The following is a 12,863-nucleotide window of genomic DNA, read 5'->3' as shown; positions in this document are numbered from 1 at the left end:
AAAAGGCAAGTAGGCAAGCTGGCAGCAAAAAATCAAAAATGGAGGCAAATGTGGGGTTGACTTTACCAGATTTGAGCAATAGGACATGGCCTGCTCGGAAATGATTTGATGATGGGGAGACATGAAAATTCTTCCAAGTCCTTTAGTAAATTAGTTGCTTTGAAATTTCCCATGTCGCTAGTCCTGAAATCCGACAGCCAATATTGAGAATGTTTTGATCAAAAAGTCAAAATTTGAGTGCTGAATCAGAAAGAATAAAAAGGTTGAATGTTGTAGCAGTGCTGATGTGCATATTTGTGGCTAAGATGTCGCTTAGTAACTGGAAAGTCACTCCTCTTTTAGTCATGGTAGCTTATTTTGTCGTCTTTGCTTCTTGTTTTTGTGCTATCGGACCCTTTTATCCTTTACTCAATAAAATACAGTTTCTCCTTTTGTGTCATTTTGTTCTTAGTTCTTTCTAGCTAGTTCTAATGACATGACATGCATGTGAAAATTTTGGCCAGATCTTAGAAACTGATTTAATCTGGAATTGGATAACTGAAAAAAAATACTTTTGAGGATGAATAAAGAGTTGAAATACTTTGGAATTAAGGTCGAGTAAAATTCACTTTCAAATCATTGTGACGATTGGGCTTGAGGATGTTTAATCTATTGAAGTTTGTTGGAAAGTTTGACATTAAGGGATGGAAAGTGTCTTGTGACCACGACACACCAAGAAGATAGACATGTTTGTCAATGCTGTGATCGTGAAAAGATACTATGTTTGGCGTTCTCGAGGTTGGGAGGCCCTTTTTCTGCTACCCAAATACTTTATACCCTTTGTCACCCCTTTGAGCCTGTGTTATTTTCTTTGACCACCCTCTTTTGGAATCAAGTTTAGAGTCAAAAGTCAAAAAAATAAAAAAATAAAAATGAAATAACAATAAAAGTCCATGTCCCAAGAGTACAAACTGGGGCAATTATAGAAAGTTCAAGAAAAAAAAATATGAAGAAGAAAAGAACAGTCAAAGGTCCATGCCCACAGAAAATAGAAGCTGGGGCAACTTGTTTTGAAAAAAAACAGAGACAAAAGAAAAAGACAAAAAAAAGGCAATTTTCCAACCAATTGAACAAGGCAATTTTTTTATTCTTCTTTATTGTATATGCATCTTTGGGATAGCTTCCATCAATAGGGTTCTTTGCCAATTGCGGTCGATCGCAATAGTTTACCATATCTTCACGTGCCTTTGGATTGTCTTTTGTTTTTCCATCAACATTAAGAACTGTGTTAAATACATTATCAAAGACATTCTTCTCAATATGCATGACATTGAGATTATGTCGGATCATGTTAGAGCTCCAATAAGGCAAATCCCAAAAGATGCTTCTCTTTTTCCATCCACAACACCTAGAAATTCTCCCATTAACTTCTTCTACATGTAGCTCAGTTACTTTCCTCAGTCCCAACTCACAAATTTGGTTCAAGATTTTCTCTCCTATTCTAAGGGATGGTGGTAGCCTTCTGACAGTCTGACCTTTACGAAAAATTTTACAATCTCTCCTAAATGGATGATTTTGGTCAAGAAACATTCTATGACTGTCAAACCAAGTTGTTTTCCCACCATGACGTAATCTAAAGGATTTTGCTTTCTCCATACATTAAGGACATGCTAAGTTACTGGCAGTATTCCATCCAGATAACACAGAATATGCTGAAAAGTCATTGATTGTCCACATCAAAGCGGCCCTTAATTGAAAATTTTATTTTTTTGATATGTAAAATGCTTCTACACCCGTCTCCCACAACAAGTTCAATTCTTTTATTAAAGGTTGTAGATAAACATCAATTTTTTGTTTAGGGTTGTTTGGCCCTAGAACAATGACAGTTAAGAACATGTACGCCTATTTCATACACATCCCTGGAGGCAAATTGTATGGAGTGACAATCACTATCCATGAAGAGTATTTCCTTCCTAAATGACCAAAGGGCTGAACCGTAAGTACATAATCCCAACCTCACATTTCTTGGTTCAATAGCAAAAAAGTGATGAGTTTCTTTGAAGTGCTTCCAAGCCTTAGAGTCTGATGGATGACGCATTACGCCCTCCTCTTGTATGTTCTCATGATGCCATCTCATATCAGCAGTTGTAGGATGAGGTGCATATAATCTCTGTAATCTAGGAATCAAAGGAAAATGATACATTTTTTTGTAAGGTATTAATTTTCTCTTACGAGAACCGACACGACGTTTGTACCTCTGGTGGCCACAAAACTTGCAAGATGTGAGGTCTTCATCTTCACCCCAATACAACATATATCCAGAATTATAACAATCAATCTTTTCAACCGGCAAACACAAGCTACGCACTAGCTTCTTGGTCTCATAATAGTTATCAAGCATTGTGTTATCTTCTGGTAACGCCTCTTTCAACAATTTCATCATTTGGTTATAACCTCTTTGTGATAAAGTATTCTTCATTATAATATTTAGCATCCTAGAAACTACTACGAGTTGAGAGAGGGAAGAACCAGGGTATAATTTTGCATTAGCGGCCTGTAGCAAATCATAAGACCTTTGGCACTCAAGATTTGGCTCCTCCTCCATTGAAGGATTAGGCTCCTCCTCCGTTGAAGGATTGGGCTCCGCATCCATTGAAGGTTAATAAGAATGAGACGACACATGTTCAGTATTATTATAAGACTGCCAGCTCAAACCATGGTAAAAATTGGTCCAGCTGCATCCAAGTTGTCGATATGGATTCCCATATTCCGATTCAGGTGGAGCGCCACCATGCAAATCACCACTAGAAGACATCTCACCAGCCACATTTTTTTCTCCTTGATACTTCCAAAGAAAATAGTTCTTAACAAATCCATACTGATAAAGGTGCAATTTAATAGTTTCAACATCCATGTATTTAATGTTGTGATATTTTTTACATGGACATCTACCATTGTCACCACTCATGCGATTGCGCTGAGAACAAGCAAACTGGAGAAACTTGTTCACACCAGTTATGAAACTTGAATTAATACCCCCTCGGCCATCCAACCTTTTGTACATCCAATCACGCTCTAGATTGTCCATGTTTCTGTTTATTAATAAAATAAACAAGACCTTAGAGTTCTTTATTTAATAAGATATCAGAATGCTTTCTAAAATGAATAATAAGTTGACATCAAAATAAGCTGAGAATTACTAATACCCCAATCTTGGAATGAAAACAAATCTTGGAATGCTCAGTTCCTTTCTTTGACCAAAATAAGCACCTTAAATAGACAAATGAAATGCTATATATTGAGGATTACATAAGTTGAAAATGATAGATAAAGTAACTAACTGGAGAGGGGGGGGGGGGGGGGGGAACGTAAATAACGGGAGAAGCTACTGTATGCGACTAAGTGAACAATGTGTGTATTTACGACTAACATTCTGTGTGATCTATATGCGTTGTTGGCTAAATTAGACTGCTTTCTCTGTTGGCAAAGGAAAAATCGTGAGATTTCTGTTTTGAAGTTTTATAATGCATAAGATTGTTCTATTTCAATAATTAACTATTGGCCAAACTTCATCAAGTTATACAAGAACGCATAGAATTTACTATCTGATATTGCTATAGGTAACCAATAGCCTGATAAATTTCTTTAATACATTCTGTTTCTAATTTCCACGTCCTAAAATTCAGAGTGTTAGCTGCGGCATCAACATCCATATGACCACCTCTACTCTAGACTCTATCAAACTTCGATGATATTAGAATATCTTATTGACAAGTAAGATGATAATTGAATTTTATTAAAGCAATACAATCTAATAGGATCAAACAAGTCCGATCATAATTTAATTTAATTAATATTTTTTAATATTGACCGCGCATCGTGCGGTTAGGACGACTACTAGTTCACTTTTAAGAGCCTTTATGGTTGTGTAAGGTTTGCTATGAAAAAAGGGGAAAGCCTCGAATACAAGTTGTTTAGAAAGTAGAATGTGTTGGGACAAAAGGCAGCTTCCTAGAAAAAGCATCGAATAATCTAAATGATTAGAAAAAGTTCATGTTTAGTAAAAAGGTTTAAAGAAGTGGTGAAGTTCCAAATATCCCTGAAAATAGCTCTATGTTCCTTCATACGCCTTTGTTTTATTTCTTTTCAAGTTGTTCACAAGAGAGTGAAGGAGTATCTTTGCATAAATCAATGTGCTGACTCCTTAGTCATCTGACCTTCAATTTTGGAGATTAGACCATAGGAATTGCATAATGGCGGGGAGGCCAACCGGGGTTTCGCCTTGAAACTCAATCGCTCCTCTTTACTCAGAGTCGTCCACTACTCCCTCCCACTATCATCATTTTCATTGACTTATGGTGAAACAATATCTAGAGGGTTAGCTATTGGAAGAGAGACTATACTTTTTTCTTAAGTATATTTTCGGTTATCAACAAAAAAGAGACTATACTTTGACTGTGTTGTTGTTAGTAAACATAAATAGTTACTATAATTTATGTAACATATTGTTATACATCGCATAAATATATATAGCTATAGTTATAATAAACTGTGCATTATAAACTAGTCTCTCAAAATCTTCTCTGTCGTTTCACTTATTCTTTCTGATGGTATCGGAGCTAAGGGACGTCGAATCTCATAGCCATTATATTAAAAAGTATTTTTACGTGGTTGTCCTGGAAAACCAATCAGGTATGCATCGGAGAAGGCGCATTGCTAATATAAATAAGAAAACAAATCAGGTATGCATCGGAAAACAGTATCCTTTTATAACAATATAAGCTTTTTTAGACATGATTCACACAACTCATTAGTCGTACTTCAATAAATGAGTTGGAATTTGTCTTTTTAAGCAACCCACTTCTTAAGAGGCTATCTGCATATATAGGTTAGGTAGGATTTGTTGTGAAGTCAAATTCTTCTTTGATAAGTAAAATAATTCAAATGTTCTTACTGGGACAACCTAACACACAGGCATTTTTAGGTCTTTGGTCTAGTCCACAATTTTTGTATCTAATACTTAGCCAAAAGAGGGTTGAGATTCTTGAAACTTCAGGTCCATCTTTATATGAGCATCATGTCTTTGATGATGGTTCTTTAGTTTCCACTCATTTGTCAGCAGCTAGTTAGGTTCATTTGGCAAATTCTTTCAAAATTATGTTATACCTAAAAAATCCAAATGCCGTTTCATTGCAACTTGTCTTTGTCGAAAGCAAGGTCTGCATTCTGGTTCTAGATTTTTGCTCTCTGCAGATTGGAACTGCCAAAATTGTTTTGCATATAGACAAGTGATGCTGAGAAAAAATGCTGCTATAAATTTGTTTGCGTTGCATTTCTTTAGTATAATTATTATTTTATTTTTTGGCAGGTGATAATACAACTCTTGATTCTGACGTTGATGTGAAAGCTACGCAGTGAGATTGCCATCTCTTTAAGCTCTTCTCAGTCTTCTACTCTGGTAGTTATTTAATAGTATAGTGTTATTAACTTGTGTTATCACTACGACATGAAGAAGTACTCTTCGTAGTTTAAAGAAGGGTTCTTTGTGTTATTACTGAGACAAGGAAAAAAATATTGTGATATCATGCTTCTTGTTATGTTTGATGATGAATGAAGATGCTTTATTCTAGCAACTTATTGTTGAGAAAACCTAAGAAGTTTTACGAGTGTTTCAGAAATTGTTTCCCAAAATCATTCTGAAAGACTTTATGAAGAATGCAGAGAGAAACTTTTCTAATGCTTGCATGACCAACTGCCTTGTATGATGATTGCTACAACTACATCATCGTCGATGCACTCCCTTTTTTGTGGGGGCTAAACGTTGAGTTGTCCACAAGAAATCCATAAAAGTAAAGACTTAAAAATACTATAAAAAAGCGAAAACAAATAAGATGATTCAGCTCAAGATTGAATGTTACACCAGACATTGATTCATGCATCAAGTAAACCTGAGTCCAAGTTTTCTTGACCAAACTTAACTTTAATTTGGCCAACACCTGCATTTGATCCAGAGTAGCATTGCCTTTCTATGATCTTGATCAAACAGATATCTCAGAATCCATAATAAAGGTGAGTGTGGCAATCTGATCACTCTTCAAGTGCTACAATCAAAAATGCAGCTTTTGGAAGGAAAATACCTTGATGAATCGAAGGCGAGGAAGCTGTTTTAGATCAGGTGTGCATGTTTGTCAATTCTCAGAATACCTGGGAAACCCTGTAAGAAAGAAGATTGCCAAATACTCAATTCATTGGTGGAAACACTCGTGAAAAGGGAGAAATAACAGCCTCTGGCACATATATCTTAGAATTGCTAGGATCAGGGACCCAACGTATCTCGCTCATGTTTGGTGTCTCCATGCAGGCGATGGTAAACTCTCCCACCTTTTCTGCCTTGCCTCGCTTACCTGCCCTTAGCAGTAGGTTGTTGCGGTTATAAGAGAAGATGCCATTTAACCGGCTAAGGTCCCCAGGCTCAAAAGTATCACACTCATCACCCCACATCTGAAAGTGAACTGCAGCTGTCTCATCCGCCACTAGTGCCAAACACATCTTTTGTTGTCCTTCCATAGCTATCCTCCCTTTGTCCAAGACAATGAATTTTGTGTTTATGTTGTTCAATGCAGCCGGTACAATGTCTCGCAGAGACTGCATCCTTTTTCGCTGCAACACAATATCTGCAACCAAAGATTTCCAAACGGAAAGAGTGATTAGAAAGAGCACAAAGAACATGATAGACCAAGATTACTTTCTTGATAAGTGGAATTCCACCGAATAGGCATATCTTGGCATAGCTTCTTAGAACATGGTAGACCAAGATTACTCAGACACTCCACAAATTTCATTATTCTTGTTTCTGAATTCTTGATATACTTACACCTTCTCTACAACAACAACAATAACAACAACCCAGTACAATCTCACTTAGTGGGGTCTGGGAAGGGTAGTGTGTACGCAGACCTTACCCCTACCCTGGGGTAGAGAGGCTGTTTCCAAATAGACCCTCGGCATCCTTCCCAAGAACTTTCCACCTTGCTCTTAGGGAGACTCGAACTCACAACCTCTTGGTTGGAAGTGGAGGTTGCTTACCATCAGAGCAACCCCTCTTGTCTAAACTTAACACCTCTAATTTTTGTAATAGCTGCATCAGCCTTCTCTAAGCCCGTCTTAACAATTAAGTTCAAAATGTGATTCCCACAACGGACATGAAGATACTTTCGCAAACTAGTGAACGCATCAAAGACAAATGGTTTTTTAAATTATCCACTACACCATTATTGCAAGTAGCATTATCCAAAGTAAGGGTAAAGATTTTCTTTTCGATTCCCCATTCTTTAAGAAAGCTAATCAATAAGGGACCTAAAACCACGCCCGAATGTGGAGGAGGAACATGACGAAAAATCAACACCCTCTTCTGAAGAACCCAATTTAAATCTACATAATGGGCCGTAACGCACATATACCCATTAGATGCTACTGAAGTCCACATGTCTGATGTTAAACATACTCTACTAGGAATAACTGCAAGCTCACTTTTCAAAAGTTCTTTTTCCCCTGCATACATATTCAAGATATCTGACTTGGCTGTGTTTCTTGATATGTGCTTGACAACCGGATTTAAGTATAAATGAAGGTCCCTGATGCCTTTATGTTCAACAAAATTGAAAGCATAGTTATGCCTGACTATGGCCAATGACATTTTCTCCCGATAAATTTTTTGATCTATTGGTGCACTTTGTCCCTCTTTTGCATTATCCAATGGATGTTTTAAAACCAAATGACACTTCAAATTCGATGTTCCAAATTTAGAAACGTATATATAGTCTTTTTCACAAAGCGTACATTTGACTTTAATCTTTCCATCACTATAAATACTAGGCTCTACTACCTTAACAAAAGAATCCCAAACAGTAGACGTTTGTCTTTTTGCTCGTTTTTGCGTAGTTGAAGAGCTTTGTTCAAAAGAATCATCAATACCTTCCATTGACATCTCTACCTAAAGATGAAGTAAAAAGAATTCAATTGCATAATGATAAAAACAAACAGATGAATAGAATTCAATCACATACTGATGAAAAAGAACAGAGAATAGAACTCTGAAGAAATTTCCCAATCTTTACATTTAACTCTAAAAGATGAAACCAATAACAAGTGTAGCAGGGAATCGGCCATATCTTACCATAGAAAATGGACCCCAAAAATATAAGAAAGTTGGTACCTTTTGCACCGTTAATCTGTGACGAAATTCAATATGGAAGAAAGAAAAGAAGTGAAATTTCAGTCATGAATCAACTGCCCTCCATGCCATAGCCTACAACATCATTTATCTATTATTAGATCAAATTTCAACCAAAGAAAAAACCAAAAGAAATAAAGTAACAATGTCACCGTGGAAAACCAATACCATTAACGGCACTGCTACTGTCAGCCATATCCACCATTTTTGCTTCCCATCTTTCAAAAAATGGTAGACATTCAAAAGAATTTAGGTGATTTGAGCAATTTGAGAGTTAGCGGTAAACTGAAGTGAGAAAAATTTGTTGGGGTAAAATTTTTTTTTGGGGAGGGGGGGGGGGAGGGGAAGGCAACTGAGCGCGACTGCGTGAGAGAAAATGAGAAAGTGTGAGGGGCGAAAATGCTTCTGGGGAGCTTTTGACTTTATTACCCATGGATAACTAGTGGTTAACCATTTAATATATGGATAATATTTGTATTTGATTCGTTTTTAACATATTCATTATCCGATTCATACTTTAACGAATAATATGGGTGGTTAACTGTTTTTTAAAACCATTTTGACACCCCTAAACACAAAGATGGGGAGTCGCCATAAAAGTGAAGTCTGAAACTGATCCACTACGGTGAGAGGCGGCAGTGGGCTGGGCAGCTGTTTGACTCGAAAGATAATAATTACTTTGCAAGTGAATACAATCAAAATGAATCAAAGGTAAATCGTAATCGAAGATAATGAGACCTAGAGATATGTATTATGTTTGTTATTGCTTTCAATAGATTGGATATTCAAGAGAGAAAAAGAAAGAGAGAGAGAGAGAGTGAGAAAAAGCTTGTTCCAAAAAGATCATATGCCTTTACAACATTGGGATCCCTCTTTATATAATAGGTGAACCCCTTTGAAATAATAAAATAACACAGAGATTAGTCACGTTCTTTCGAGGAAACGACGAGACCGATGATACACTTCACCCCGACATTCTTAGGTCGTGCCCTCATTTCGGCTATCGTGTAGTCGTGGGTCGTTACTACCGTAGTGGGCAGAATTCGACCCCATACAGTTAGTCCCTCCATTCGTCGGTGACGCATCGAAGTGCGTCCCCGATGGACGGAACCGTGAACCTTGTTTTGGGAGAATTTGACCATGCTCGAAGACGGCAGCGCGAACAAGTGATCATTTGAATTTATTGAAATGTTGGCGCGCAACCCCTTTCCTAAAGTGATGTCATCATACGCATGTGTCATCATCACGCGTATTCCCGAGGAAGTACAAAAGGTGTTCTGATGCTCGGTTTCCCGCGCCTGTTTGGACCTTGCCTCTTCGATTTCAACGCCACCCAACCCTATAAATAGGGAAAGGGTTTAACTTAATCCAACTTTCGATCATTTGCAAACGTTTTACGACTATCTAAGAAAGCACTCCCTTTCTTCGAAAACCCACTGTTTCTCTTAAAGTACACTTTTGGTTGTGTCGTACACCGCTCCCTAAACGAAAATCATGACAAAACCCAGACGGGATAACAATCCAGGGGCTCGTGATGATATGCCATCCGATGTGCCGCCTCCATCCGGCGGTGATAAGGGAGAAAGGGGGGAGGACCTCACCCCTCTTACCGTGCACAACGTGCTACCGAAGCAACTTCTTATTAGGAGGGACTTCCAAAGGGATTCTCCCGAGCAACCTTTGGAGAAATCTGAGTTAACGCAGGATGACTTAGATAGCCTTCGCACGTCGTTCGGCATACCCGCTCATGTGGAGATGATCTTAGCGGGAACGGATTATGCGAACGCCCACAGACCGGGATATTGCGCGTTTTATGAATATCCCTTTTTAATCGGTTATGGCCTTCCCATCTTTCCTTTGGCGGAGGAGCTTTGCCGCTTTTACAACATGTGTCCCTCCCAACTTACTCTGTACACCTTAAAGATATATAGGATAGTGTTTACATATGCAGAGCTGGCTAGGTGCGAGATCTCTGTCCACCACCTTTTGCAGTTATTTAGCGCCAGCTACCTAAGGGGTACCATGTTGCATTTGAAGAATCGCGACTCGAAGGGGCTGGTTGTCCAGACCGATGATCGGGCTAACCATGGTTATTGGCGTAGGTACTTCTTTATCAGAACGGAGCATCTGGTATCTAACCCCGTCGGGTTCCCAGAGAGGTGGAATCCGAAACGTAAGTGTTTCCATCCGTCGAGTTATTTATCGTACGTGACCTTAGCGGTTCTGGTCGTACCATCGTTATGATTTTTCCTGTTATTTTGCAGCAATTGCTCACACACCCCGGTTCATTACTGATATCAAGCAGTGGGTAGCCGGTTTGCTGCCTTTCGTAGAAGAAACCCGCACATGGTCCGAATTCCTCAACGCTACGGCCCCATGGGCCCTTCAGGTACTTCTTCGACTTTAATCAGTCGTTTCCACAAACCTTATCAACTAAACTATTTGTATCGACGGGTCGAAATGTTCCTAAGAAGAAGGTGACGGTATCTACCTCCGCCCGATCAGATGTCGGCCCGAATATTCAGGAGGTACTTTGCGCATCTGTCAGGGAGGGTGTGCCCGTAGTTCCTTTACAAAAAGTTACTCCTGTGAAGGTGGCTACGAGTGAAGTGATGCCGTCGACGTCATCCCAGCAACCGGTGGATGAGCCTTCCGAGGGCGAGGAGCCTGAGGAGAGAAAAAGGCGGAGGCTTGAAACGGGTAAGGCGATGGCGACTGGGGATGAAAGGAGTGACGTGCCTCGTCAAACATCTAAACCGGTCTTCATGGCCGACGTCATTCGTTCGGGGAGGCCGGCCCATCAGGCAAGTGCTAATATCGGTACCAGCTCAGTTCGAGTTGCTGAGGGACCGGATCCTGAGATCGCCCAAGAGGACGTGGACGAGATGACGGAAGGCATTACGCATGTGGAGATGACGACGGACGGGTCTGGCCGCCGCATCGTGATTCTAGGGGCTTACAATTTATTACAGCACAACGAGCGGGTTGCGTTGGAGATGACTTTACTGTGTGCCGCCCCTAAGCGTGAGATGCTGAGTGCTGTCAGTGATGCGGAGTTATCTCGGAGGGTCGCCGGTATGGCGTTACAGGTAACTGTCTGTTCTTCCGCGTGTCGTGAGGTTGACCTTGATGTGTACTAACTCATGTTTTTTTTAGACCCTGGTTTTGGAGGTGGAGAGGAGGTGTCGCGAGGAGAAGAAAGTGACCGTTTTTTGATAAAATGGTGAAGAAGTATAAGAGGTGCCGTTCCAAGCATCAGGCGGCGGTGGACCTTTTCCAGCAGGATCCCAAATTTCGGGTGTTCCGGGAAGGCCTTGAATAGAAGGAGGCGCAATTGAAGCGCAGGGTGGCGGAGCTGGAGAAGACTGATGAGGAGTTGGTGAAGGTCGTGGCTCGTAATAGTGAGCTGGAATCACTCCTCAAATTGAGGGAAGAGGAGTTGGAGCTCAGTCGTGGGGTGGCGACAGAGGTTGCCGATCTGTACCATAGGGTGGCAGTTTTGACAGCCGAACTCGAAGCCAAGGTGGCTGAGGTTGATGTTCTCAAGTGTACTGCCCCACCAAGGCCTGGGGACATGGCTCGACCTTCTTCTTCCCTGCTCTTATCTGATGAGGATGCGCGTCGTGATGCGCACGAGATGTGGGTTTATGCAGAGGCAAAATTGGACATATACAAGAAACTTCTCATTACGGCTCGTGCCTCTGAGGAGGAAGTCCAGGAGCAGTGGCGCAAGGCTCATGCCGCTCGGGCAGTTTGCGGGTACAACTCCGACTCCCCTGATCGAGAGGGCTACGCTTCGGAGGATGTTAACCGGCTTGACTCCGACTCATGGTTCAATGAAGCTTATCACCTTGGTGGCGATGGTCGAGAAGGCGAGCAGACGGGGGGCGATGGACAAGATGGCGAGGCTCCTTAAGATTTGTATACGTTTTGCTTTTTTTGTGGAATGTAATGGGGGCCCTTTGCGGGACTGAATGTATATAATTTTTTGTCACAGTGTAAGAATCATACTTTTGTTGCTATTCTTTTTGTGTTGTTCTTTGTTTGTCGGAACTTCACCTCCGCAGAGTTGATATTCGTTTGTTTGTAGAAGATTCGTCGCCTCTATGGGTAGCGCCGAAGTAGTACAGGCAGTTTCGGGGGTGGTCCCCTGGGGCTAACCGCCGTCGTAGATAAGTCAAAACCTGATCTTAGTGAATAAATAAGGCGAAATTTTAATCTTTGTTTAAATATTGTCCGTCATAGTCGAGCTTGGCTGGCGCTCGATGGCGATGGCCTTAGCCAATAGGATGTAATTCCAACTGTCATTGAAGTGTTATCCGTCGTCGTCGAGTGTTGTCCGTCGTCGTCGAGCAGGGTCGACGTTTATTGGCGACGACCTTAGCCAATAGGACATAACTTCAACTGTTGTTAAAGTGTTGTCCGTCGTCGTCGAGCGGGATCGACGCTTATTGGCGATGGCCTTAGCCGATAGGACGTAACTTCAACTGTTGTTGAAGTGTTGTCCGTCGTCGTCGAGCGGGGTCGACATTTATTAGCGATGGCCTTAGCCAATAGGACGTAACTTCAACTGTTGTTGAAGTGTTGTCCGTCGTCGTCGAGCGGGATCGGCGTTTATTGGCGATGGCCTTAGCCGAGACGTAACTTCAAC

At 40.6% G+C, this 12,863-nt stretch overlaps 1 protein-coding gene across 2 annotated transcripts; it reads right to left on the bottom strand.

The window, feature by feature from the left end:
• Positions 5,714-8,562, bottom strand: LOC109208798 (SOSS complex subunit B homolog). 2 transcript variants are annotated; one of them, XM_019371959.1, is made up of 4 exons: positions 8,381-8,562; positions 8,195-8,287; positions 7,865-7,972; positions 5,714-6,653 (listed from the first exon to the last, which is right to left on the bottom strand). In XM_019371959.1, exon 4 carries the CDS (start codon positions 6,628-6,630, stop codon positions 6,220-6,222), a length of 411 nt encoding a protein of 136 aa, XP_019227504.1. In that variant the 5' UTR covers positions 6,631-6,653; positions 7,865-7,972; positions 8,195-8,287; positions 8,381-8,562; the 3' UTR covers positions 5,714-6,219. The 2 variants fall into 2 exon arrangements, with proteins under 2 accessions (XP_019227504.1, XP_019227497.1); XM_019371952.1 differs by lacking the exon at positions 7,865-7,972 and having other exon boundaries at positions 8,381-8,561.

Source organism: Nicotiana attenuata, chromosome 2 (assembly GCF_001879085.1).
Source record: "Nicotiana attenuata strain UT chromosome 2, NIATTr2, whole genome shotgun sequence".
NCBI classification, from domain to species: Eukaryota; Viridiplantae; Streptophyta; class Magnoliopsida; order Solanales; family Solanaceae; genus Nicotiana; species Nicotiana attenuata.
Note: the sequence above shows the minus strand (reverse complement) of the source record. Positions and strands in the feature narration are given on the sequence as shown.